Source organism: Sinocyclocheilus rhinocerous, unplaced genomic scaffold, assembly GCF_001515625.1.
Source record: "Sinocyclocheilus rhinocerous isolate Xijiao unplaced genomic scaffold, SAMN03320098_v1.1 scaffold1447, whole genome shotgun sequence".
Lineage (NCBI taxonomy): Eukaryota > Metazoa > Chordata > Actinopteri > Cypriniformes > Cyprinidae > Sinocyclocheilus > Sinocyclocheilus rhinocerous.
In genome coordinates this window covers 76,699-101,913 of record NW_015661886.1, presented here as the reverse complement: position 1 = coordinate 101,913, position 25,215 = coordinate 76,699, and the positions used below count along the sequence as shown (strand labels likewise).

The 25,215-nt window shown below is 37.0% G+C and overlaps 2 protein-coding genes across 2 annotated transcripts in view; one reads left to right on the top strand and one right to left on the bottom strand.

Annotated features, from left to right (window-relative positions):
* LOC107726801 (NACHT, LRR and PYD domains-containing protein 12-like) overlaps window positions 1-19,106 on the top strand; it is a gene marked incomplete at its 3' end in the record, with an annotated part of 36,218 nt that extends 17,112 nt beyond the window's left edge. Inside the window, exons 5-10 of the mRNA XM_016536499.1 lie at window positions 7,946-8,107; window positions 8,272-8,442; window positions 9,719-9,892; window positions 11,032-11,193; window positions 18,755-18,801; window positions 18,883-19,106. Of these exons, the coding sequence (XP_016391985.1) occupies window positions 7,946-8,107; window positions 8,272-8,442; window positions 9,719-9,892; window positions 11,032-11,193; window positions 18,755-18,801; window positions 18,883-19,106 (940 nt within the window). The remainder of the gene's footprint in view (window positions 1-7,945; window positions 8,108-8,271; window positions 8,443-9,718; window positions 9,893-11,031; window positions 11,194-18,754; window positions 18,802-18,882) is intronic.
* A 2,854-nt stretch (window positions 19,107-21,960) lies between these two features.
* The window catches only part of LOC107726800 (ras-associating and dilute domain-containing protein-like), a 37,183-nt gene continuing 33,928 nt past the window's right edge, over window positions 21,961-25,215 (bottom strand). Inside the window, exons 13-14 of the mRNA XM_016536498.1 lie at window positions 23,145-23,284; window positions 21,961-22,754 (exon numbers count right to left, since the gene is read on the bottom strand). Coding sequence (XP_016391984.1) covers window positions 22,655-22,754; window positions 23,145-23,284 — 240 coding nt within the window. The 3' untranslated portion in view covers window positions 21,961-22,654. The remainder of the gene's footprint in view (window positions 22,755-23,144; window positions 23,285-25,215) is intronic.

Sequence of the window (25,215 nt, the reverse complement as noted above, 5' to 3'; positions counted from 1 at the left end):
ATAAAATGAGCCAAAAAAGAGGTTTAACTCAGACTGAAAAGTCAAAAATTATTAAATCCCCATGTTAAATATTCAAAAATAATTACCGTATTGCCCCGAATATAAGACGACCCTGATTATAAGACGACCCCCCTTTTTCCAGATGTAACTTTTGGAAAAAGGCTTTTTAAAAACCAAATCTTGTTTTTTCTCAGTAAAACACATTTTGTCTTCAATTATTTTCATATTGCATATTTTTCCTATTTTAATTTTTGTTTTGAAAGTATGGTAAAAGCTGGTAAAATGTACCAACAATCACATTTAAAAAAGAAACACTTTTTGATATACCATTTGACATGTCAAAGTCTAGACCCTGAATATAAGACGACCGCGTTTTTTCAGATGTATTTCCAAGAAAAAAACATTGTCTTATATTCGGGTCAATACGGTAGTTAAGACAGTTAGTTAAGACATGACCATTGGACAGCAAAATGCTCACTGGTTCAGCGGGGTCAGAAAAAAACAGGTGGAGAAGAAAAGACACGTTCACTGCAAAATAATTAAGAATTAATGTAAAGAATTAGGTGTAAAACATCTGTGGAACCTCTATGTGTGGCTCCTGGATGGGATGCGGCGGATTTGAGTGTTCTGCCACAAGCAGTGGTGGACACCATCACTCAGGCTAGAGCTCCCTCGACGAGGCAATCCTATGCACTGAAGTGGAGTCTGTTCGCAAACTGGTGTTCTCCTCGCCGAGAAGACCCCCGGAGATGCCCGATTGGAGTGGTGCTTTCTTTCCTGCAAGAAAGGTCTGAGTTTTTTTTTTAAATGACATCGATTTGACATCGATTCTCAAAAGCCGCGAATCAATCTTTTCCGGTATTTGTTTCAGCAAACATTTAAAACAAGATCTGATTAATGTGAATCTTATCATTAGTCTTCTCCACTAGATGTCACCCTCTTATTTACCTTGCGCGATGTTACAACAGAAAAAGCCTGTCATTTAGAGCCCTGCACGGGCCTCAAATTTAGGCCCTAGCCCGGCCCTGGCCCGAGACGCTCAGGCCCTAGCCCGGCCCGTGTCCGACAGCTTATCAGAATTACCGGCCCAAGTCTTTTTTTCCCCTATTCCCAAAACAGCTTATACTATTGTTTCAGCTATTAAAATAGTTCAGTTTTGTATGTAATGTCAAAGTGATTATATTTCTCGTTTTTTTATTAAGTTAATTTAGAAAAGCGTTTGGAGCATTTTTCGTTAAATATACGTTTTTGTTTTTTAAAGTAACGACCAAGCGGCAGACAGTGATTTGATCATAGTCTGATCAATTTTGCCTTCTCAAATCATCACAACTTGCCTAAAATAAAATCTATAGATATAAAACAGTTCAGGAATATAACAATGTTTAAATGTTAAACCTAGACAAATGTGCGCTATATCCAATCGTTTGTGCGGAGAGCAGAAGCTAAAGCGCGCTTTGCGGGACATGGAGGTGCCAGCGCGATCTCTTGCATTTTTTTCAGCAGAAACAATTTAAAATATGCCATCATTTTTGCTCATAAAGGTAAGAGTAATTCATCATTCGGAACTGTAAAGGGTCTACTTTTATTTGTGTGCAATCACAATATCAACAAAACGTTGTGCTTTTATAAAATAAAGAAAACAAACATGATGCACTTTCTGCCGTCTCTGTCTTGAACAGGAGCGCTTCACAAAAATTAACCGAAACTCAGCGAATACATGCCAGACATGCATGATAAATATATCTATAGAAAGCTTTAAATTATTACTTAACGACTGTGTTGGGCAGTAACTGGTTACTTGTAACTGTAATAATATAATTTTTTGCAGTAGCTAGTAGTGTAACTAATTACTACTAAGATTTCAGTAATAATATTACGGTTATCCATAAAACCGCTTAGTTACTTAGTTACTTTTGATGCCTCAACCCCACTGATTTAAAATTCAACAATCAAATAATTCCTAGATTTATTTTCATAATTTTCATCACACATGCATGTGATGTCCCCAGTGCAGCAGGCAAGCTTGGGATATGGAAAAGCTTACATTCAGCAGATAGAAATATTGAATTATATTGATTTTGTCTGGAAAAAAGGTGATTTTTGAACTGAACACTGTTGTATAAGTTGTGGCTTTACATTACTCTGGCATTATATCCCACGCACATCGCTCTGATCCGCATGTAGTATGTTATATTACTATAATTACAAAATTTTGGGGAAAATTAAACTGTTTCTTACAAACTTATGTGATTTGATAAAATACATAATGAAATAATAATCGTATAGGGGTAACGGAGAAATTATAGCTACAATTAGCTTCAAGCTATACATGACAATTAATGAGATTAATACAACACTACTGATTGAATGTCATTATCAATTACTATTGAGTGTCTGTAATAACTTCTGACTGCGATCCAATGTGGATTTTGGTCAAATGATGAGGCAGAAATATGTTGTTAGTAGCATTTTAGAAGAATTTTATGTGGAAGATACATAGTTACAACTTCTGTGGGGCGTGAAGAAAAAGTAATATAACTAGTAGTGTAACTAATTACTGTTGTCAGAAAGTAAAAAGTAAAGTAACAATATTACTTTTGAAAGGAGTAACTAGTAATGACTAATATATTACATTATTTGATTAACTAGCCCAACACTGCTTAACGAAATAAAACAAATCGAAAACAAAAACTATTTCATTGTAATCATAATCCGTAAAGATGCACTCCTCTCTAAAGGCGCATCCAATGAGGAGATGGCGGGTCAGGATCGCCAACTTCATCCTTGCGACACTGACTCAGAAAATACTAGTTTATTAGTAAATAATTCAAATATCTCCTTACTATTTCCCCCTGACACATTCATGGTAATTACTTTTGCTGAGGTTTTGTGGCACGCTTATTGCGTGCGTCTGAACGCAGAACTCTTCCAGCTGCGCTGACGGCACGCATTAACAAAAACACTAAACACTGTTCGAGACGTTCTTGACCGTCGCGGTAGCACGGTCTCGTGTTGTTTCCACCAGCGCTGCAATTTTTTTTATCACTAATTGATGGATGTCTAAAATATAAAAACAAGGAGAAGCCTAAAACAGGCCAATGCCTGGCCCGTGTCTGAACTATGACGTGAAAATTGGCCTGAAGCCATGCCCTGGGGCATAAAAAAGTCAGGGCCCGTTGGCAGTGTTGCCAGATTAGGCGGGTTCCCGCCCAATTGGGCGGTTTTGAATTTGATTGTGCGGGTAAAAATTGGCTTGGGCGGGTGGACATAATTTTGGGCCAGTTTGGGGTCAGTTTGGCGGTTTTCAAACATATACAGTAAGTTGTATAGGCTAATTGGTTAATGAACAAACCTAAATGTGCATGTACTGCATCCAATCAGTCATCACAACATTATAAACACGCACACTGCAGAGGCGCTGATGCTGATGTTGACAGCCACACTTATAGCCAATCACGAGGGATCAGCAGACAGATGTGATGATTTTTTATGTATAACTTAATTATGATATTTGAAAGTATAACTGTATATTCAAGTAATCACAATGCTTAGATGTAATTAAGTTACATGGTAAAGAGTGAGTCAACTCTCAAAACGTGAATTACTGTGGAGGGAGATGACACGAAGGCTCTAATACCACTGCATCTCTGAAATCAGAGCACAGTTGAATAAATTAATCAAAATCGAAACTAAATATCTAGGTCTATATGTGTCACGGTGCACACACACGAGGAACGAGGAGACGCTGGAGAATACTTTAACAAGACTTTAATGCCAGGAACCAAGGGAGACGAACACAGGAAGACGTTTAACAGCGGACAGAGAACTAGGGACTGGGAACACTTTAAATACACACAGGCGGAGGGGATGATGAGACACACCTGGGAGCAATGAAACATAACTAGGGCAGGAACAGGAAACTAACAAAATAAGGGCATGGGAAGGCACATGGGGAGCAAAACAACCACAAAACACGGAACAAGAGTCTGACAATATGATCCTGTCTTTTATCTTTTAAGATCCAGATTGGTATATCCTTGAATGCTGGCTTGATTAGTTTTGACTGTGCAAAGTTCTGTATTATGTTCTACAATATGAACTTCACAAAAGACTTCTAGTTCTGTCTGAAGTTAAAGTGCAACACAAAGGATTATCGTACAGTAAGTATCAATGAGTGACAATTTTGAAAGTCATGGTGTGTGCATGAATGAGTGTGAAATACCTGTTAATTACTTTGATTTTTCCGATCACTTATATTGGGCACTTTTTGCTAAATTGACTTTTTCTGACTGTTGACATTGAAAATGATGCATGTGTTTTGGTTAATTTCTTGATTGCCGTTTTGACAGTGTCTGCTTGCATATTTTAATCATATTTGGTAATTATCTTTAATGCAGCTTATTTGTCCTGTTTTGACCTGTTTACCTGGGAAATTTATATAATTTTTTCATCATTATTTTACAGTGTTGGGGAAGCTACTCTGAAACTGTAGCTTGACCAGCTACAAGCTACTCGTAAATTAAAGTAGTTAATCTACGTTCAAGCTACCCTTCTGAATAAGTAGCTAGCTACACTACAAGTTACTGTCAAAAAGTAGCTAGCTACATTGAAACTGCTTTCAATTTGTATTATTATTATAATTGTTTATTATTTTTTTGTTTTTTACAATTAACATTACAAATAACTAAATAATTATTAAGGAAGAATTATAATTAAGTTATAAGCAAAATATAATGAAGTTATAAGTAAAATATTTGGGGTTTAAAACAACATACTGTAATGCAATCATGATTTCAAAGAGTAGAGTGAATTCAGGTTGATTGGGACACTTTTCCAAGCCATTGCAATGACAAAAAGTGTCCCAATCATTTGATTTTGTAAACTATTTGATACACATAATATATGTATAGTTATGTATAATAAATGTATAGTTAAATAGTTATTTTAGTTATATTAATATAATACTACAAACGTGTAACACCAACGTATGAACAAAATGTATGCAACTTAAACTGGATACGGAGGAGTCATAAAATAAGCAGGTTAAACTCACAGCTCATGTAGTATTTACTGAGTGTCAATGGAGACTGAGAGACTGAGAGACTGCGCTTTGCATGAATCCCGCCGCAACCAACCTTTGCCAAATGATAAGCACACTACTATAACACGATTTTATTTTCTGTTCGATTAGTGTTCATTACAAAACTGTGGGGCACAGATTATATTATGACTATCATTGTAAAATAGACATTTGATCTAGAGTGCAATAAAGAAGAAAAATTAATCAGTTTAAAAAGGCTATTATTCACCTCCTGTATGTGCTTTAAGTCTTCGACGTAGACCGCATTTTAATCTTAGTTTTTTACGTAAATTACAGTTGATTCATGTGAAATATCCACTCCTGTACATCCTTTGCAGTATCTCTTGTCGGTGGAAAAACTGTAAAGCCGCGCGATGCATGATATCACAACAGATGGCGGTAATGAACAAATTTAGTTTGTGATCTAGTCAGAAGAAGATGCTAGAAGATGGCGGTAATGCAACGCTTTTGGATGCAAGCCGCCGTTAAACCTCGAAGAAGACGACGCTGCGCTGCTTCAATGCATTACAGGCTTGTGACTCGTCAGGACGCAAAACGGAATGTAGCGTTTGGTCGCGCTACATCGCTACTTACTGAAAAAAGTAGTTAGCTACAGGAAAAGCTACACTGTTTTAAATGTAGCGTCGCTACTGTAAAGCTACTGAAAAATGTAGTTACGCTAGTAGCGTCGCTACTTGTAGCTAGCTACTCCCCAACACTGTTATTTTAAGGAGTTAAAACGGTCCTTATCAACCTTGATTGACATGGTAATAACATTTTATCACATTATTTTGACAGTTAAAGTTTTGGGCAGTTTTTTGTTGGAGTGGGTGGGTTTTTGTGAGCTTTTGGGCTGGTAATCGTCCGATTTTGTTTACTACACACATACTAAAGCGCGGACGATGCTCGCAGTGTTTTCAGCATTTGCCGTCTCTTTATATGACAATATGTAGGGCTGCACGATTAATCGAATGCTATTGTCATGTGCATCTTGTCAGTAAAGCCGGTCCTGTGATTAGTAGTAAATCTACATCACGTGATTTCAGATGGAGCAGCATTTACTACACAGAGCCGTAGTTCACTGACAAGCTACGCAAAATCGCGTTCATAATCGCAGATGATTTAATCGCGCGATTATGAAATCGAAGAAATCGTTCTGCGATTATGAAAGCTGTGTGTGTAGCTTCTCAGTGAACTATGGCTCTGTGTAGTAAATGCTGCTCCATCTGAAAGCAAATTTTAATAAGACGAACTCAGATAAACCATATATTGTCGTAGTCGTGTGTTTATTAGTCACGTTGAATCAATGAAAGCAGTTAAATCTTCTGTTTATTCAGCAACCGCTATAGGGATTTCCTGGGTTTCTTCTGCGGTGCGTATTTGGAGTTTCAGCACGAGAGCGCCCTCTGGCCTTCGGTTGGAGATTTACTGCTGATCACAGATCACAGCTTCACTGAAAGATATGCATGACAATCGCAGCTTCTGCCTAATTGCGATTTATCGCCTTTGCGATTTAATGTCGATTAATCATACAGCCCCACGGATATCATCTCCAGCTGCTCTGAGAGTCACTTCATTAGCATTTTACCGTTTAATTTGAGAAAACTACCGTCATATCACATTCACAGCAGCTGCAAGTGAAGAAACTGTCATAAATATATTACAATTTAGCAGTCTAAAGACTCAATGTAACAACAATGCTACTACTAATAATAAATATTAATAAATCTTTTTTTTTAAAGGAATAATCACATTTGTTTTCTTTTTAATTTTAACAGTAAACCTCTGTTGTGCAGCACTTTGTTTGCCAAAAAAATAAAAGGGTTTAATTTTCATTTGATTAGGATAAATTAAATTAATGTTTTATGCCTTCATCTGATTACCAGAAAAATTAAGAAGAACATTTTATAGGCCCTGTTATTGTTTAAAAAAAGGACCCTATACAAAACAAGAACAGGTTTAAAAAAACAGGCCTGTGGCTCTTAATTTCTTTTTATTAATTCACCATTTGTAAACTGATGTTTACTGTTCATTTTTTAGAAATATCAATAGCATTTGTATTAAAACTATGTTCACTGAATGTAATAAAAAAAATCGAGAATATAATCGAATTCGAATTGAGAGCTTGTGAATCAAAATCGAATCGGGACATCTGAATCGATACCCAGCCCTATACATAATATATGTATGTATACTGTGTATATTTATTATGTATATATAAGGTAAAAACATGAACTTAACTAAGTAGCTAACAGACATTCATCATTCTTGGTGTGCTCCTGGACTGAAGCACAGTACAATGGTAACCTCACAAAACATCAGAAACCCTTCAGATTCCAACAGATCACTAACAGAGCACGCAAGATCTCAGCAGAAGATGATTAAACACCACAAAAACAGCATGACCAGCTTCACTCATTACTAACCAGGGTTGTGTCTCCCAAAAGCAACTATGGTTGCAAGTTTCGTTGTTACCAATAGAGTTAATGAATTCCAACAATGCATGGTTGTGAGAACACATTGTGGCTTAGGATGATCATCATATTGTAAAGGCTTCAATTTAATTATATAAATATATAGTCTGACATGCTGCTTGTTTCAGATTGAATCTTGACACTGTGTTCTTGTACATGTTTTCAGTGTCCCAGAGAGTAGCTTGGTTCAGAGTAAATGCTACTCCTTATTAACTCCATCTTTCCAAGAGCTTTTGGCTCACTTATGATGTACATTTGAAAACACAACGTGCCCCAACCATCTTCAAATGATGAATGTCACAGATTTGGCCTACAGGTCACCAGTTGAAAAGTATTGATTGTTATTTTATTGTATATCTCTTCATAACATGAACACTTACTGTTGTTGTAGATTATCTCGTTGTTTGGTGACAGAAGAAGGTTGTGCTGCTCTGTCATCAGCTCTGAGTTCAAACCCCTCACACCTGAGAGAGCTGGATCTGAGCTACAATCACCCAGGAGATTCAGGAGTGAAGCTGCTCTCTGAAACACTCAACCATCTGGACACACTCAAGTAAGTTGAGCAGAATGTATGTTAAAAAATAATCCTGTCTTATGTTTATATATTTTTAATTGCTGCATCTTCCTGCTGTAAGACTGGTGAAGTGGGTTAACCAAGGATGTCTTGCAATCTAATGTGATACCTGCATGCCTTTTAACCAAAGTCACATTTTTCAGTCTGACAGGCTGTAATCTCACTGATCAGCAATGTGAAATCGTGGCTTCAGCTCTACAGTCATCAAACTCCCCACTGAGAGAGCTGGACCTAAGTAACAATGACCTGCAGGATTCAGGAATAAAGCTGCTGATTGGACTGAAGAGTCCAAACTGTCAACTCAGCATACTGAGGTTTGGCTTTCACATTGATTCATTAATATTTTAATAATAATGTGTCATTTATTAGGAACACCTGTGCACCTACATATTCATGCAATTGTGTAATCAGCCAGGCATGTGGCAGCAGTACAGTGCATAAAATCTTGCTGGTGTGGGTCAGTTAATGTTCACATCAAACCATCAGAATAGGAGAAAAAAATGATCTCTGATTTTGGCAATGGCATGATTGTTGGTGTCCGGCAGGCTGGTTTAAGTATTTCTTTAACTACTGATCTACTGAGACTTTTACACACAACAGTCTTTTACTAAGAATTCACTTTTACTAAGAAATGATAAATATCCAGTGAGTGGGAGATCTGTGGATTCATATGCTTTGTTGATGGGATAGGCCAACGGAGAATAGCCAGACTGGTTTGAGCTGACAGAAAGGCTACAGTAACTCCGATAACCACTCTGCAATTGTGGAGAGCAGAACAGCATTTCAGAATGCATAGTATCTTGATCATTGAGGTGAATGGGCTACAACAGCAGAAGACGACATCAGGTTCCACTTCTGTTGGCCAAGAACAATAAACTGAAGCTGCAGTGGTCACAGAATCACTAAAACTGGACAGTTAAAGTCTTCAAAAACATAGCTTGATCTGATGAATCTCGTTTTCTGTACACATATGGTCACAATTTGGTATCCACCGCATGACTCCATGGACTCATCCTGCCTTTTGTTACCAGTCCAGGTTGTGCAATGGTTTTGGGAATGTTTTCTTGACACACTTTGGTCCGTTAATTCCAATCAATCATCACTTGAATGTCACAGACTGTTTGAGTATTGCTGATGACCTTGTGCATCCCTTCATGGCCACAATTTACCAATCTTCAAATGGTTATATCCAGCATGATAATGTACCATGGCACAAAGCCAAATTTATCTCAAACTTGTTTTGTGAACATGACAAAGACTTCCCTGTTCTTCACTGGCATTCGCAGTGCCCGGATCGGAATTCATTTGGGATGTTGCAGAAGAAGAGATACACAGCATGAACATACATCTGACAAATCTGCATAAATGGCATTATGCTGTCATGTCACCATGGATCAGAATTTTAAAGCAATGTGTTTGGATTGTTTGTGTTTGTGGAATTAATGGCATGAGGAATTCATACTGTTTTGAGAGCACTTGGAGGCCCTTCCCAATATTTTAATAGAGTGGTCCTAATAAAGTGTTTTACAATTAACACACTATATTTAATCAGTGCCTATGTAATGGATTGTTTTTCATTACCCTGTTTAGATTGGTCAGCTGTAATCTCACTGATCAGCACAGTGAAATTGTGGCTTCAGCTCTACAGTCATCAAACTCCCCCATGAGAGAGCTGGACCTGAGTAACAATGATCTTCAGGATACAGGAATAAAGCTGCTGTGTGCTGGACTGAGGAGTCCAAACTGTCAACTCAACATGCTGAGGTATTTAATGGGGTTTTTAACTCAGTGTAGAGCATTCCTAGGGGTTACAGAGTATTTGTTAAATATAAAAACAAAATATATATTGTGTGTTTGAGTGGTCCAGACGCTACAGTATATACAGTGCCCTCCACAAATATTGGCACACTTGGTAAATATGAGCAAAGGCAGCTGTGGTAATAAATATGCATCGTTTATCCTTTTGATCTTTAATTAAAAAAATTCACAAAATTCTTTCATTGAAGTAAAACAATGGAAAGTGGGGGGGAAATCTCATTATGAAAAATGTTTTTATCTAGTTTACGCAAAAATATATGTTAAAATATATGTGCAATAAATAGTAAAGTATAAAAATGGATAGCTTTTTAATGTAAACGTTGTTATTCCTGTCGAGTTGAGTCAATGTTGATTCAATTCAGTTCAATAACAGCTTTGAGGGTGCAAAATAAGAAGAGGAAATAAAGAAATAACCCCAACATGAATGGATCAGCTTAACAGTGTTTAACTAAAAACTGGGTTATAATAAACTTTACTTTGAAAATGAAAAAAAAAATGAAAAAAAGAGATAATTTGAACATTTTAGTGCTGTTGTTTAGAAATGAGGAAAACTGAGGAAGAGCATTGAAAAGATCTGATACAATATCTACATCTAATGTAGAACTATTTTATTTTGCATAAAAAAAATCTTTGCTTATCCTGCAGATACAATGAATTTGCTCACTGGAGTCAGAGCAGTTCACAGGTATTTGAGCAGATGTTCAGTAATGAACACACAAAAAGTTTACTGACCCAACTGCATGAAGAACCAAACAGGTTCAATTGTGTTTCACACACTTATTGAGTAAAATGTGTTTGGATATTTATGCCTAACGCTGGCCTATGAGCTTAACAAGATATACTTTCTGGTCTGGATTTAGTCGGTGGCCAGTAATTGATGACCACTAAGCACTTTTTAACTCACTGGTGAGTTTTGCACAGAGAATCTCATGAATCAGACAGCTTCATGATTTCATTAAAATCATTTAGAGAGCCTTATAACTGACTGTTTACAGATTTGCCACATTGGTCACCAGTTGAAGAGCCCTGTTGGCTATTGTATTGTATATCTTTTCATTATTTTAACAATTGGACTTTTGTTGTAGATTATCTGGCTGTATGGTTACAGCAGAGGGTTGTGCTGCTCTGGCATCAGCTCTGAGTTCAAACCCCTCACACCTGAGAGAGCTGGATCTGAGCTACAATCACCCAGGAGAATCAGGAGTGAAGCTGCTCTCTGAAACACTCAACCATCTGGACAAACTCAAGTAGGTTGAGCAGTAACAATCGTCCTCCCTTCTGTGATTGTGAGAGAATCTGTAATTTTTTTAGGGCTGCCTCCTAATAGTCGACCAACCGTTAGTCGACCAGAAGAAGCTTGGTCGACCAAAATTTTATTAGTCGCTTAGTCGCAGAAAAAAAAAATCCACCGGCGAAGTCATGCAGTTCGTGCCAGACAGATCGTTAACGGCTGGTCTATGGTAACACAGTACATTGGGCAAGACATCCAAACGCTCGCCTATCATTCATTGACCTCAAATATGGCTTATCATCTGAAATATGTATGTATTAGCAACTTTACATGGCCGCTCAATCTAATGTTAACCTAGAAAAATGTGCGCTATTGAAGTGTCTGTGCGAAGCATGGAAACTGAACAGTACCGAGCTCACTGCAGGACAGATGGAGGCGCCGGTGCGCTCACTTACTCTTAAAATACTCCCTCATTTTTGCTCATACAGATAAGAGTAATGCATCTTTAGAATCTGTAAAGACTACGTTTATTTGTGTGCACTCACAATAACAACAAAACATGGCACTTTTGTAAAATAATAAAAGCAAACAGGGTGCGCTTTCTGATGTCTCGGTCTCTGTGAACTGGAGCGCAAAACTCTGTGTATATTTGCCTTACAGATATGAAAAACATATAGAGAGTGAAATGTCTACTTTAAAATGGACCAGTTCAAATGGAAAGCAAATATTCTCAGATTATGTAATCTGTAAAAACATACAGGCGCACTACTACAGCAGAGACGACGAGTCAGTGTCGCCGACTTCATCTCTTAAGCCGAAAACAAATAGTGTATCAATACATTATTATAATGTTAATGCAGCCTCCTTACTGTTTTTCCCTGATACATTCGTAATTATTATCTTACTTCTGGCCGGTGCGCTGTGGCAAGCTTTAAGCGTGCGCTTGAGCACTTATTAGGCTATGTAGGCAATTAAAGGCTCATTATTATTATTTAAAAGGTTTATTAATAAATGTGTGATTAGTTGACCTATGCTTAAAATGAACGACTAAAAATCTTTAGTCGAGGGCAGCCCTACATTTTATATATATTATATATAATATATTAGGGCTGTCAGTTTAACTCGTTAACTTAGTTAACTCAAAAGGCGGGCTTCGTTCGATAGAGCGGCCATATTGAGTGTTGCATTTTTCCTATTCAAAACTATACGAGTGACACGTCTTGGGTATTCTATAGTCTTTGGCCTTTAGATGCCTATAGCCTATCAGCACTCAAGCGCACACATAAAGCTTGCCACAGTGCACCACAGAAGTAAAGATTACGAATGCTTCAGGGAAAAAAACGGCAATAAGACTGCCTTAACATCATAATAATTCAATACTCATTTGTTTTCCATTTGAATTGGTTCATTTAAAAGTGGACATTTCGCTTTCTGTAGATATATTTTTAATGTCTGTGAGGCAAGCACAGAGTTTCTGTTCCTTTTTATTTTATTTTTTTTGGACGCGCTCAAGTTTACAAAGACCTAGACGGCAGAAAGCACACTCTGTTTGCTTTCATTATTTTTAAAAATCACAACGTTTTGTTGTTAATGTGAGTGCACACAAATGAAAGTAGATCTTTTACAGATTCAAAAGATGTATTACTCTTATCTGTATGACCAAAAATGACAGAGTATTTTAAGTTAAATGCAAATGATCGCACCGGCACCTGAGCTTGCTACAGTTCAGCTTCCACACTCTGCACAAGGGCAGTCGTGGCCTGAAGGTTAGAGAGTCGGACTTGTAACCCAAAGGTTGCGGGTTCGAGTCTTAGGTCCGGCAGGGATTGTCGGTGGGGGGAGTTCACGCTCTTCCACCCTCAATACCATGACTGAGGTGAGACCCTTGAGCAAGGCACCGAACCCCCAACTGCTCCCCGGGCGTCGCAGCAATATGGCTGCCCACTGCTCTGTGTGTGTGTTCACTACTGTGTGTGTGCACTAGGGTTGTGCCGATAGATAGAGATCGACAGAGATATTGATGATAGCAGATGTCTTTATCAATAGTCAAGACGATATTAGACTCATTCTCCTATAAATATATTAAATGATTATTATTAGGCGGCCTATTATAATTCGGCTATTATTATCAAATTGCCCACTGCATTTCACACTCGCGAAAATGAGGATTAGAGCCTACATTTATATTTTAAGCATATTTCATGAGTTAAATATATTCTGAAGCACAATATAAAAAACTTAAATAAGATGTTTGAAAAAGAACACTGATCAAATTTAGAGAACACTTTCAGATACCTCCCTGTCATTTGTAAATATGTAAGCGAAAACCCTTGGCTAGGTGTGCATTACGTTATTTTAATGCACAACATAGAGGCAAAGAACCACTTGATACAAAGTGCATTAAAACTATATAAGGCACATCTAGCTGTGATCCAACTTGTATCATAAAAGAGAGAGAAACTCTTTGGGCCTCGTTTACGAAACAAACGTACAACAGAAAAGTGGGCGTACGGTCGTTTCTACACAAAACTTGGAATTTATCAATATGGACATGAGCGGTGACTACGATCAAATCTCAAGTCAGGTCTCAGCTCATGTACACAAGTTTTTGAGTTGCCTGAACTTGCATGCAGCACATAAATCTGGTGAATTGTATAATGGCAGCATTTTGTTCATTTAGATTATTTTCTTGACCGACAACTGAAGCTCATTAGTCAATTGTTAACCAGTAAGATTAGTATGTAATTTATTTTCAGGGCTTTAGCTTTATATGCGCGAATAGCAACAACAAACCATGAGGATTCACACATCGCCGCATCACACACCGGCAGCGCTTCTGTGAACAGAACAGAGAAAAACAGAAATTAAGTCTATAAAAGGAATAAAATAAATAGGACTACACAAAATATATGTCTCTTAACAAAAGGAAAAAAAAAACTCTGTGACAAGTATAGGCTATGCTCATTTTTGTGACACTCTTAATGCATTTTATTTCTTTCTTTATGTCTTTATTTTATTAAACCCATCTGATCACGCAGGCGCCTCACGCACACACACAACATTAGGTCTAGCGTTGCTTGATATTTCAGCCATTCATCATCAAACTAAAATGCAGTCAACAAAACATAGAAGTTACACTGTTTATTTTAAAATGTCCGCTGTAAAATTAGCGTGCATTACCCCAAACAAACACTTTTGTGCATGTGAAGGATTTTACGCAGATATTGGAACATGAGTGCCTTGTTTAGACTACACAATGAAATAATAGTTTAGCAACCAAATGTTACAAATATGGCTAAAATGTAAACGTTTGGATTCTTGTTGAATGAGAGAGGCTCGTGAGCTAGAGCCCTGCACGGGCCTCAAATTTGCCCGGCCCGTGTCCGACAGCTTATCAGAATTGCCGACCCAAGCGCGTCTTTTTCCCCCCTTCTCCCAAAACAGCTTATACTACTGTTTCAGCTATTCAAATAGTTCAGTTTTGTATGTCATAGCAAAATTATTATATTTCGTTTCGTAACGTAGAAAAACGTAGAATACACGTAATTTTTTTGTTTTTTAAAGTAACGACCAAGCGGCCAGCGGCAGACAGTGAGCCTACTGTATGTTTGATCAATTTAGCCTTCTCAAATCATCACGACTTGCCTAAAATAAAATCTATAGATATAAAACAGTATAAACAAGCATATAACAATGTTTAAATGTTAAACCTAGATAAATGTGCGCTATATCCAATCGTTTGTGCCGAGACGCTTTGCAGGACATGGAGGCGCCAGCGCAATCACTTGCATTTTTTTCAGTGGATACGCCGTCATTTTTGCTCATAAAGGTAAGAGTAATCATTCATAACTGCAAAGGGTCTACTTTTATTTGTGTGCACTCACAATATCAACAAAACGTTGTGCTTTTATAAAATAAAGAAAACAAACATGATGCGCTTTCTGCCGTCTTGTCTTTAACATGAGTTAAAAAATGAACCGAAACTCAGCAAATACATGCCTCACAGACATGATAAATATATCTATAGAAAGCTTTAAATTACTACCTAAAACAAATCGAAAACAAAAACTCTTTCATTATCATAATCATAATCCGTAAAGATGCACTTCTCTCTAAAGGCGAGTCTAATGAGGAGATGGCGGGTCAAGATCGGCAACTTCATCCTCCCGGCCCGCGTCTGAACTATGACATGAAAATTAACCCGAAGCCCGTCCCGGGGGGCGTAAAAAAGTCGGGGCTGAAATGCAGGGCTCTATCGTGAGCCCAATGCCGTTTCAGTTTTGCTTGACGTTTGTGTGCTGTTTATAATAAATGCCACTAGCCACTAGTGACTTAAAAATGTTGACTCTTTGCTTCTGTGATTCTGCTTGGTAACAGCAGGTGTCTTCACTAATGGTCAATCATCATTCAATTAATCACTAATTATCTCATTAACACTGCTTCAGTGTTAATTTTTACACTCATGAGTGTGGACTCAAATAAACTTATTTCCATACAGAATGAAAAAAATCTTGCATTACATATAAATTAATAATCTGAGTTAAAAGACTTTCTTTATAAATAATAATAATAATAATAATAGAATCTAATCCATATTTATCTTTGAGCTTTATCGTATCCACAAAATAATTAGAAAGTACTTTAGAAATTAAAAGTAATTGCTTTCGTGCCATGATCACAGATAATGTTTTCGTTCCAAATCTAGTTCTGTTTTTGTCACTGGCTTTTTAAAATTTCCTGTTAAATTTTCCCATATTAATTTTGTATTTCCTTTTCCCTCATCTCTTATATGAAAGTTCACTTTTGCTTTTTTAATTTCACTTATTACGTTATTTGTAAGCGGGTGCGCTAGTGTGTGGCAGGGCAAGTCGCATTTCCACTGTCACTTCTGGGGCTTGATTGTGCCTCGTCGGGGCTTCTTTGGGGCCAACAGGTGGTGTTTCTGCTCATCTCTTTTTTTTCTTAAGCAGGTGTTCGTCACTAATGCTCAATCAGTACTCAATGAACAGCTCTTCAGCACAACTGTAACCCCACAAACTTACACATACCAGAAACACTTTTACGTTTTTAAATAATACAACATTAACCGATCTCCCCCTATATTAATATTAAGCAGTAAACACACGACATAGCACTTAATTAAACATTTTTACTCTCCTTCACCAGTCAGAAGCAAAGCATATTGGGAACTAGAAATCTGCTTTAAGTAATGCTGTGAATGTGTGTATATATGTGTGTACATACATTCACATTTATATGGGAACATCTATGTGCAATATATACTTAAAGTATAGGACAATAAAGTTAACTCTAACTCTACAATACATAACAGCAGCACAACTGCTAGTTGACAGTAGGTTAATAAGAGCGTGACACCAGTGTCGGAACCAGAGGGGTGTCCTGGGTGGCACTGGACACCCCTGACATCTGATCGGCCACCCTGGGTGCCACCCCAATAATTAAGATGCCATTATTTCATTTTCTTTGTTTAGTCGTACTGAAAGAAGCGTTTATTTTAGCCTCGAACTCTAGGATGCGACGCGTCTGGTGTTCCGCATCGCACTTCATCTCGTCCATTTCCAGCCGCTCGCGCCACACGTTCATTTTCTTACGGAGTGAAAAACATGCCAGAGCAGAGAGGACACAGACAGACAACCAGCTGACAGACATGACAGAGCAGGTCACTTTTGATAATAGGACACAAAGTCTCTGCATTCAAATTCTGTTAGCTTTATTAAGACAAATACAGTTTTGGAGCTCTTTATTGGCGCTCCCGCTATGCCTCAGTTCAAGCGAGGCAGGAGTGCATTCTATAATTAGCATGAAATAAACATCGAATGCACATCAGATTCATGTTGAAAGATACACTACAACTTAATGTATAGTGTCTCATGTAATCACTCAATGAGTGTTTCAACCGCGGAAAGACAGCAGCTTGAAAACACTGTCACATAACCTCAGAAAAGCCTTTCAGTGTCCATAAACTAGCGAGAAAAATGTACACTAGAGAGGAGAATTTAGCAAACATTACATTTAGGCTATACATTTACTCATAATTGCTCTTTTTATTATAATCAATAAAAAATGTATAGATATAACGTTATTATAAAAATGGTCTAATATGAACTTGTATACAAATCAATTGTTACTTTTAACTTTAACAATAGGGTTCCTGTATAGTTTAGTTTAGAAAAATTTAGTACACTACCAGTCAAAAGTTTTTTCTGCTCATCAAGCCTGCATTTATTTGACCCAAAATACAGCAAAAGCAGTAATATTGTGAAATATTTTTACTATTTAAAATAACTGCTTTTTATTTGAATATTAAAATGTAATTTATTTATGCGATATTAAAGCTGAATTTTCAGCATCATTACTCCAGTCTGCTTCAGAAATCATGCTATTATGCTGATTTGCTGCTTTATTATTATTATTATTATTATCAATATTTAAAACAGTTGAGTACCTTTTTTTTTTTCAGGATTATTTTAATGAATAAAACGATCCAAAGATCATAATTTATCTGAAAAAAAAAAATAATAATTTTGTGAAATTATAGAAATTAATACTTTTATTTAGCAAGGATGCTTTAAATTGATCAAGAGTGATGATTAAGACATTTATAATGTTACAAAAGATTTCTATTTCAGGTAAATGCTGTTCTTCTGAAATCTACTCAGCTGTTTTCAACATAATAATAGTAATAATAATAATACATGTTTTTTGAGCAGCACATCAGAATATCAGAATGATTTCTGAAGGATCGTGTGACTGGAGTAATGATGCTAAAAATTCAGCTTTGAAATCACAATAAATTACATTTTAAAATATATTCAAATAGAAAACAGTTATTTTAAATAGTAAAAATATTTCACAATATTACTGCTGTTGCTGTATTTTGGATAAATAAATGCAGGCTTGGTGAACAGAAGAGAACTGGACTGGTAGTAATCGCAGACTAATTATTCCTGAATTTTCACTCCAGGCTGAACTCAAAAGTTGTCAGCCCTGTTTGAAGTAACTGAAGTTTGAGGTTTCCTGAACTACATTTACAAACTTCACTGTAGCCTACAAGTTAATGTTAGATCTTCTGCTCCAACCACTGCTTAATGAGATGATAGAAGTAAGAGAAATACGTTTCTAACATGTGAAGTTATGGTATGTCTAGCTAATGTGGGCTAATGTGAAGTAATCGCATGAAGTAAACTCAGTTCTTCCACTGCTCTAGACACAAGTGTGTGAAGCTCTTCTGATGAATGACTGCCGCTGATTCACCTTTAGTGCAGAACTGCAGAAATTGAGAAACTAATAGACTCTGTGTATGTGTGTGTGTGCGTGTCTGTCTGTTTGTCTGTGTGTGTGTGTGTGTGTGTGCGTGTCTGTCTGTTTGTCTGTGTGTGTGTGTGTGTGTGAGAGAGAGAGAGATTGATTGATTGATTTATACATGGATGTGTGAGTTTGTGAGATTATATTCTTGAGACAGATATTTTTTGAGTTTGTGTAAAACAATCAAATGAAGAAAGAGATGAGAGAGTTTGTGTGAGAAACTAATAGACTGTGTGTGTGTGTGTTTCTAGTGTGGATCATGGAGGAGAGTTCAGGATCACAGCAGGACCTCAAAGATGTAAGTCCTCAGTCAGACGGAGTTTTCTTGTTTGTAGTTTAGTTGTAAATGTGTGTGTTGTAATGTGTGTGTTGTGTTCAGACGCCTGTGATCTCACACTGGATCCAAACACAGCAAACATTCGACTCGTTCTGTCTGAGGAGAACAGAAAGGTGACGCGTGTCTCTGAGCTACAGTTATATCCTGATCATCCGGACAGATTTGATGAGTATAATCATCAGGTTCTGTGTTCAGAGAGTCTGACTGGACGCTGTTACTGGGAGACTGAATGGAGTGGAGCTGGAGCTGTTTATATATCAGTGGCTTATACACACACACACACACACACACACACACACACACACATTCACTCAACCACTACACGCTGGATTTAGACTTTATTATAACAACTCTTCAGTGTCTCTGTGTCACATTAAACATTAAACTCACACACACACTGATAAATATGTGTAAAATAAAATGTCATATTTACACTGTTGTGTCATATTTCTCAGACTCTATTTTTTAGGAGTTGATGCAGTTTTAATGTAATAGAAAACCCCTAATCAATACATTATTATTAAACACTCTTTAAACTATTGATTTCCATTTTTGGGATGTGATATGTTGATGAGAAAATGAAGAAAAGTGAGTTCAGCAAAAGATTTCTCTTAAAAGTAAAATCTCGTATTATAATGACTTTTATCTCGAGATGGTTCTTTATTTTTGAGTCACACTTGGTACTTAAAATACATTATTATTATTATTTATATATATATATTATTTTTTATTTTTTTGTTCAATAATATTTTTTGTTTCATATTTAAAGTTTTTAAAAGATTTTATGATACTTTACAATATTTATACAATATATTTGAGCTATTTTCCCTTTAAAATTAAACTCGTTAGCTCCTTTATTTTTGAGTCACACTTGATTTGAATTTTATAAAATCAACGTAATATATTTTTGTTTTTTAATTTCTTTTTTTCAACCCTTAAAGGAGACATATTATACCCCTTTTTACAATATATAAGTCTCAGGGGCCTCATTTATAAAATGTTTTTATAAAATAGATCTGATCTTAGAGTGTGCGTTCGCTAAAATCTCCTAGCAACAAGACACATTTCTGGATGAGTTTGTTGTGATTGGAACGACTTGAAGTTCTGGTAGTGTATGATCTTCAGTCGTCTAGTGTATGATGGCCAGTCTTTCTCTGTCACTATTTACAAAGTCGGTAAGTGTGTGATGCCTAGCGTTTTAAAAATCTGTTCAGATTTTAAAAGTTGTGTAGTGTATTCCAGCCTTTATACACACAAACAAAGACTTCTCAAACTCTGCTGCTCTTTGCTAGCAAATGCTGGTTAGGTATGTTTTGAAGCATGGCTGCTGGTTTGTACTGGTTTGAACTGGTCCTGAGCAGGAGCTAGTTGCTTTGTGTAAAGCATAGTTGAATATGTTTACACTAGTGAACGAACATCTGCTTACACTAGTGAACGAACATCTGTTTATACTAGTGAACGAACATGTTTATACTAGTGAACGAACATCTGCTTACACTAGTGAACGAACATCTGCTTACACTAGTGAACGAACATCTGCTTACACTAGTGAATGAATATCTGTTTAGTGAATGAATATGTGCTTACTAGTGAATGAATATGTTTACACTAGTGAACGAACATCTGCTTACACTAGTGAACGAACATCTGTTTACACTAGTGAATGAACATCTGCTTACACTAATGAATGAACATCTGCTTACACTAGTGAACGAACATCTGTTTACACTAGTGAATGAACATCTGCTTACACTAATGAATGAACATCTGCTTACACTAGTGAACGAACATCTGCTTACACTAGTGAACGAACATCTGTTTACACTAGTGAATGAACATCTGCTTACACTAGTGAACGAACATCTGCTTACACTAGTGAACGAACATCTGTTTACACTAGTGAATGAACATCTGCTTACACTAATGAATGAACATCTGCTTACACTAGTGAACGAACATCTGTTTACACTAGTGGACGAAGATCTGTTTACACTAGTGAACGAACATCTGTTTATACTAGTGAATGAATATGTTTAGTGAACGAACATCTGTTTATACTAGTGAATGAATATGTTTAGTGAACGAACATCTGTTTATACTAGTGAATGAATATCTGTTTAGTGAACGAATATCTGTTTATACTAGTGAACAAACATCTGTTTACACTAGTGAACGAACAACTGTTTACACTGGTGAATGAACATCTGTTTACACTAGTGAGTGAATATCTGTTTTTACTAGTGAACAAACATCTGTTTACACTAGTGAACGAACATCTGTTTACACTGGTGAATGAACATCTGTTTACACTAGTGAGTGAATATCTGTTTTTACTAGTGAACAAACATCTGTTTACACTAGTGAACGAACATTAGTTCGATAATCTGCTATTCCAAACAAAGCGAATGTAACGCTTGAGGTCATATTGGACCAGACATGGACAGCCAAAATAAAAAACCTGTAATGTAAAGAGGTGAACATCTAAAGATCATGTTAAAGTCTCAGCATGAGCTCCAGTACACGGTGTGTGTGTTTGTGTGTCGCTGCTGCAGTGGAAACTTCGCTCAATAAATGCTCTATAAATGGCATTGAGTTTTGCTGTGAGCAGCATTTCATTCAGACTCACCCTTGAGCTCCATGTTCTTCTGCAGCCCCTCATTCACACTGAAGTGTTGCTTTATTTAGATTTAATTTGTAAACCTCTACAGACTTACAGAGCAGATAAACCAGTTAAAGATCCTCTGAAACCCAGACTGCAGTTCTGTGGCTTTAGTCCATGTCTGTTTTGAGGCCATTTATACTCTTGTGTACTACTAAACATTGACATAATTTTTTTCCAGGTGTATTTAAAATTTCGAACACCTGCAAACTATTAAAATGATTGCTTTGCACCATCCAACTTCCTGTTCAATAGAAAATACATTACTGATCATCTGGTCTAGAAGGATTATGGGATATTCTGATAAAGTTTATATGCATAGAAAATGTTAATAAAATGAATGGATATAAATTGAGATTAAACCAACTGAAAGTCATTAAAAAAAATAAATAAACAGCAATAAAAACAGCTTTTCTCGTTTCTTTAAAAAGAAATAAAATGATATTTATTACACTTGTACATTAACCATTATCAATATAAATATTATAACATTGTTTTTTAATGCCATCATGAACACTGATGACACAATGTAACCCTGTTTCTCTGGCACTGAGGAAGAACATCATCATTTATGATTGACATCAGGAGTAATAATGATATGAAATGGCATCAATATAATATAGTACGTAGTTTCATAACATCAGCAACACGACCCACATTAATAGTGATACTTTGGCTAAATATTAAAAACTGACTAAAAACGAATGTCGTTTTGACTGATATTTCCAGCAGTATTTGGATGTTATGAACAGAGAATGGATTTGTGAGACTCTATTTCTCTTCCAGTTTGAGTTTTAGGGAAACTGAAATAACTCTGTCTGGACCACAACGGTTTCTCAGGAAACCAGAAAATGACAGACGGACAGACACTAAACAAAAATAAAACACTAGAAAACATCTGGTAAACTATGTTACATGTGAAATAAATGCTAAAAAAAAGATATCAACACATATTTTCCTGGCCATTTGAGACTTCTGTACTCCCACCAACAGCCAGAGACAAAGACAACACCACAAACAGCAACATTAATGAATTCATTTCAATTGCCTTTCCTTTGGTTTCAGCTTAAATCTGAGTTCCATTGCCTGATATCTGACTGAATGGATCAATGAGGAAAGATCAGTCCAATCATCCAGACGAGTCTGTCTTGTTTCTCAGCATCTGGTGATGAAGCTCCTGCTGCTGCTCCTGGATTCGGTTTTGGCCACCAGTAATCGCAGCGAATCGCTGGACGTCCGGATGAGTTCTCGTCCACTGCCAGGAAAAGACAGAACATGAGAGGATCATTTGGTCAGTTTTGGAGTCAAGAACATTGAAAATCATACGAATGCCGAAAAAAAAAAATCATAAGATATCAAAATTAGTTTTAAAAATATAACCCTGACTGATAGCACCTGTACCGAAAACATCCAAAACTGTTGACAAATTCTTATTAGTGGAAGTCACAAAAGCTTAAGGTGAAGTGTGTCATTTTTGCAGCACTAGCGGCAGCAAGAAACAGGTAGCCATAGAGAGCCATATCACAAAAAAAGGAATGTGTCCCACAATGTTTTAGTTTTTTAAATAAATGGATACAAGACACATGTATTTGAACCTAAAATGGCACTGTTCAGCAGCATGTTGAATGTTTGGAGAAGTGTTCACCTGTGGTAGTCCATTCCCACCAGACTGACTCCATTGACAGCGAGTATGCGGTCGCCCACTCTTAGTCTCTGACTGAGGCCTGCTGGGGAATCAGGCACCACTGACTTCACGTAGATCCCACTCACTCGCAGAGGAGTTTTCTATCAAGACACAAGATTAGCGATGACTACTTGATGATCCAACAGCAACAGGAAATGAATTAGTCTAGTGGGACTGCTGCATTTGTTTGAGAGCGTCCTGACTCACATGGATAAAGAAGATGTTTTATTGTCTCTGAAGACTCAACCACACAGTCATCAGGTTCTTTCTTTATCTTATTGTTAACATCAGCTCTATCTTTTCAATGACAGTGCAGTTCTGGGAAACGCAGGAGGTCTTCTCACATTCAGTCAAGCTCTGGTCTCATTATTGTGTGTCCAACGCAAACCCATTCCTCCCCTACTGAGCCGCTTCTCGTAAAACAACCCCCCTCACGTGTACCTCATAGCTAACACCTAAAGTCAGCGATACCAAGTCATTTACAGGGCCAAACTCTCAGAGGAAGCGAACAAAGCAACCCAGAGACTATGGCTCTGTTCCAAAAGCTAATGAGCTTCCTACATAGGCAGCATTTTAGGGCATCACTTCTGATGTGAAGGCTTTAAAAACGACAAGATTATGCCGTCACCCACGTCATCTTTGGCTAAAACCAAATCTAAGGTAGCAACACATTTAGCAAAAATCTAAGGTCGCATTATGTGTCCTTTGCAGAGAAGACAATCCCATAACACACTGTGACAAATTCAGTGAAGAAACCTAGTCTGAAGATGCTAACTGTGTATCATGCATATAATTAAATAAAATAGGCCCACTTTACCAAAAAATTAGTGTGTAACCATATAAAGCAATAGCATCTCTTCAGAAGACTTGGATTCAACTGCTTGATTCATATGGATTACTTTTGCAATGTCTTTATGAACTTTTTGGGTGAATGGATTTTCAATGGAGGAACAGAATTCTCTCAGGTAGGTCTTAGGGGTTTGTGATGACATGACATGAAATGATGACAGAATTTACATGTTTGGGTGAAGCATCCCTAAGGGAAGTTAAGATGCTGTCTATGTACGCTGTATGCAGCAAGGCAGGTTTTTGGGACAAAGCCTGCATGCACTTAACTGTACAGATCTAGTGTAGCCCTGCTTATTTTTAGTCATAACAGCTGTTGAGTGGCCTAGTTTTGAAGCTGATGAGAAGTTGTGCAGCAAGCGCTCAAATTGCATTGCAGTTTTCATTTGACTAGCATGTTTATATGAAGCACTGTCATTCTGTATATAAAACAGGGTCATTTCAACAGCATAATCACAATGAAGGAACAACATTACACACAGACAATATGTAATCTACTTATTAGAGGGGCCTTTTGCTTACAATGTCACACCTTCTCCAGTAAATAGAGAGTATGTGTGTGTCAAAACAAAAACGTATCCAGGCATAGGCGCGGGAAGTGGGGGTGCTGTTTTTTTTTTTCTGTGGGCAACTGTTTCTGTTGGGAATAAAATAAAAAAAAATCGGAGTGTCTATTTACACTAAGTGCAAATAGCCCGCCTTGTTGGCAGAGGCTATTTACATTAACTCCACCCACCAACGTGTGATTGGGATAGTCAAGATTACAAGGAAATAATCAAAAAGTTGAAAATAAAGTATCGGGTAGGGTTAGGTGTAGGGAGGGCTTTTGACCCAATAAGGTGGCATCCATTTAATAATTTGAATTAAAATTAAAATTTACACTCAATAGGTTATTGCACACTGTTTTATAATGTATTACAATGCTAAGGTGCAGATAATTGCCACTATTGGCAATAAGGGGAATAAAATAAAAAAAAATCGGAGTGTCTATTTACACTAAGTGCAAATAGCCCGCCTTGTTGGCAGAGGCTATTTACATTAACTCCACCCACCAACGTGTGATTGGGATAGTCAAGATTACAAAAGACGGTCGTTCGTCATTAATCAGATTCAGTGGCGTAGGTGGTAAAGCATGTGTCATTCTTCTTTTGACGCGATCGACCCGGGTTCGAATCTGCCTTTTGGC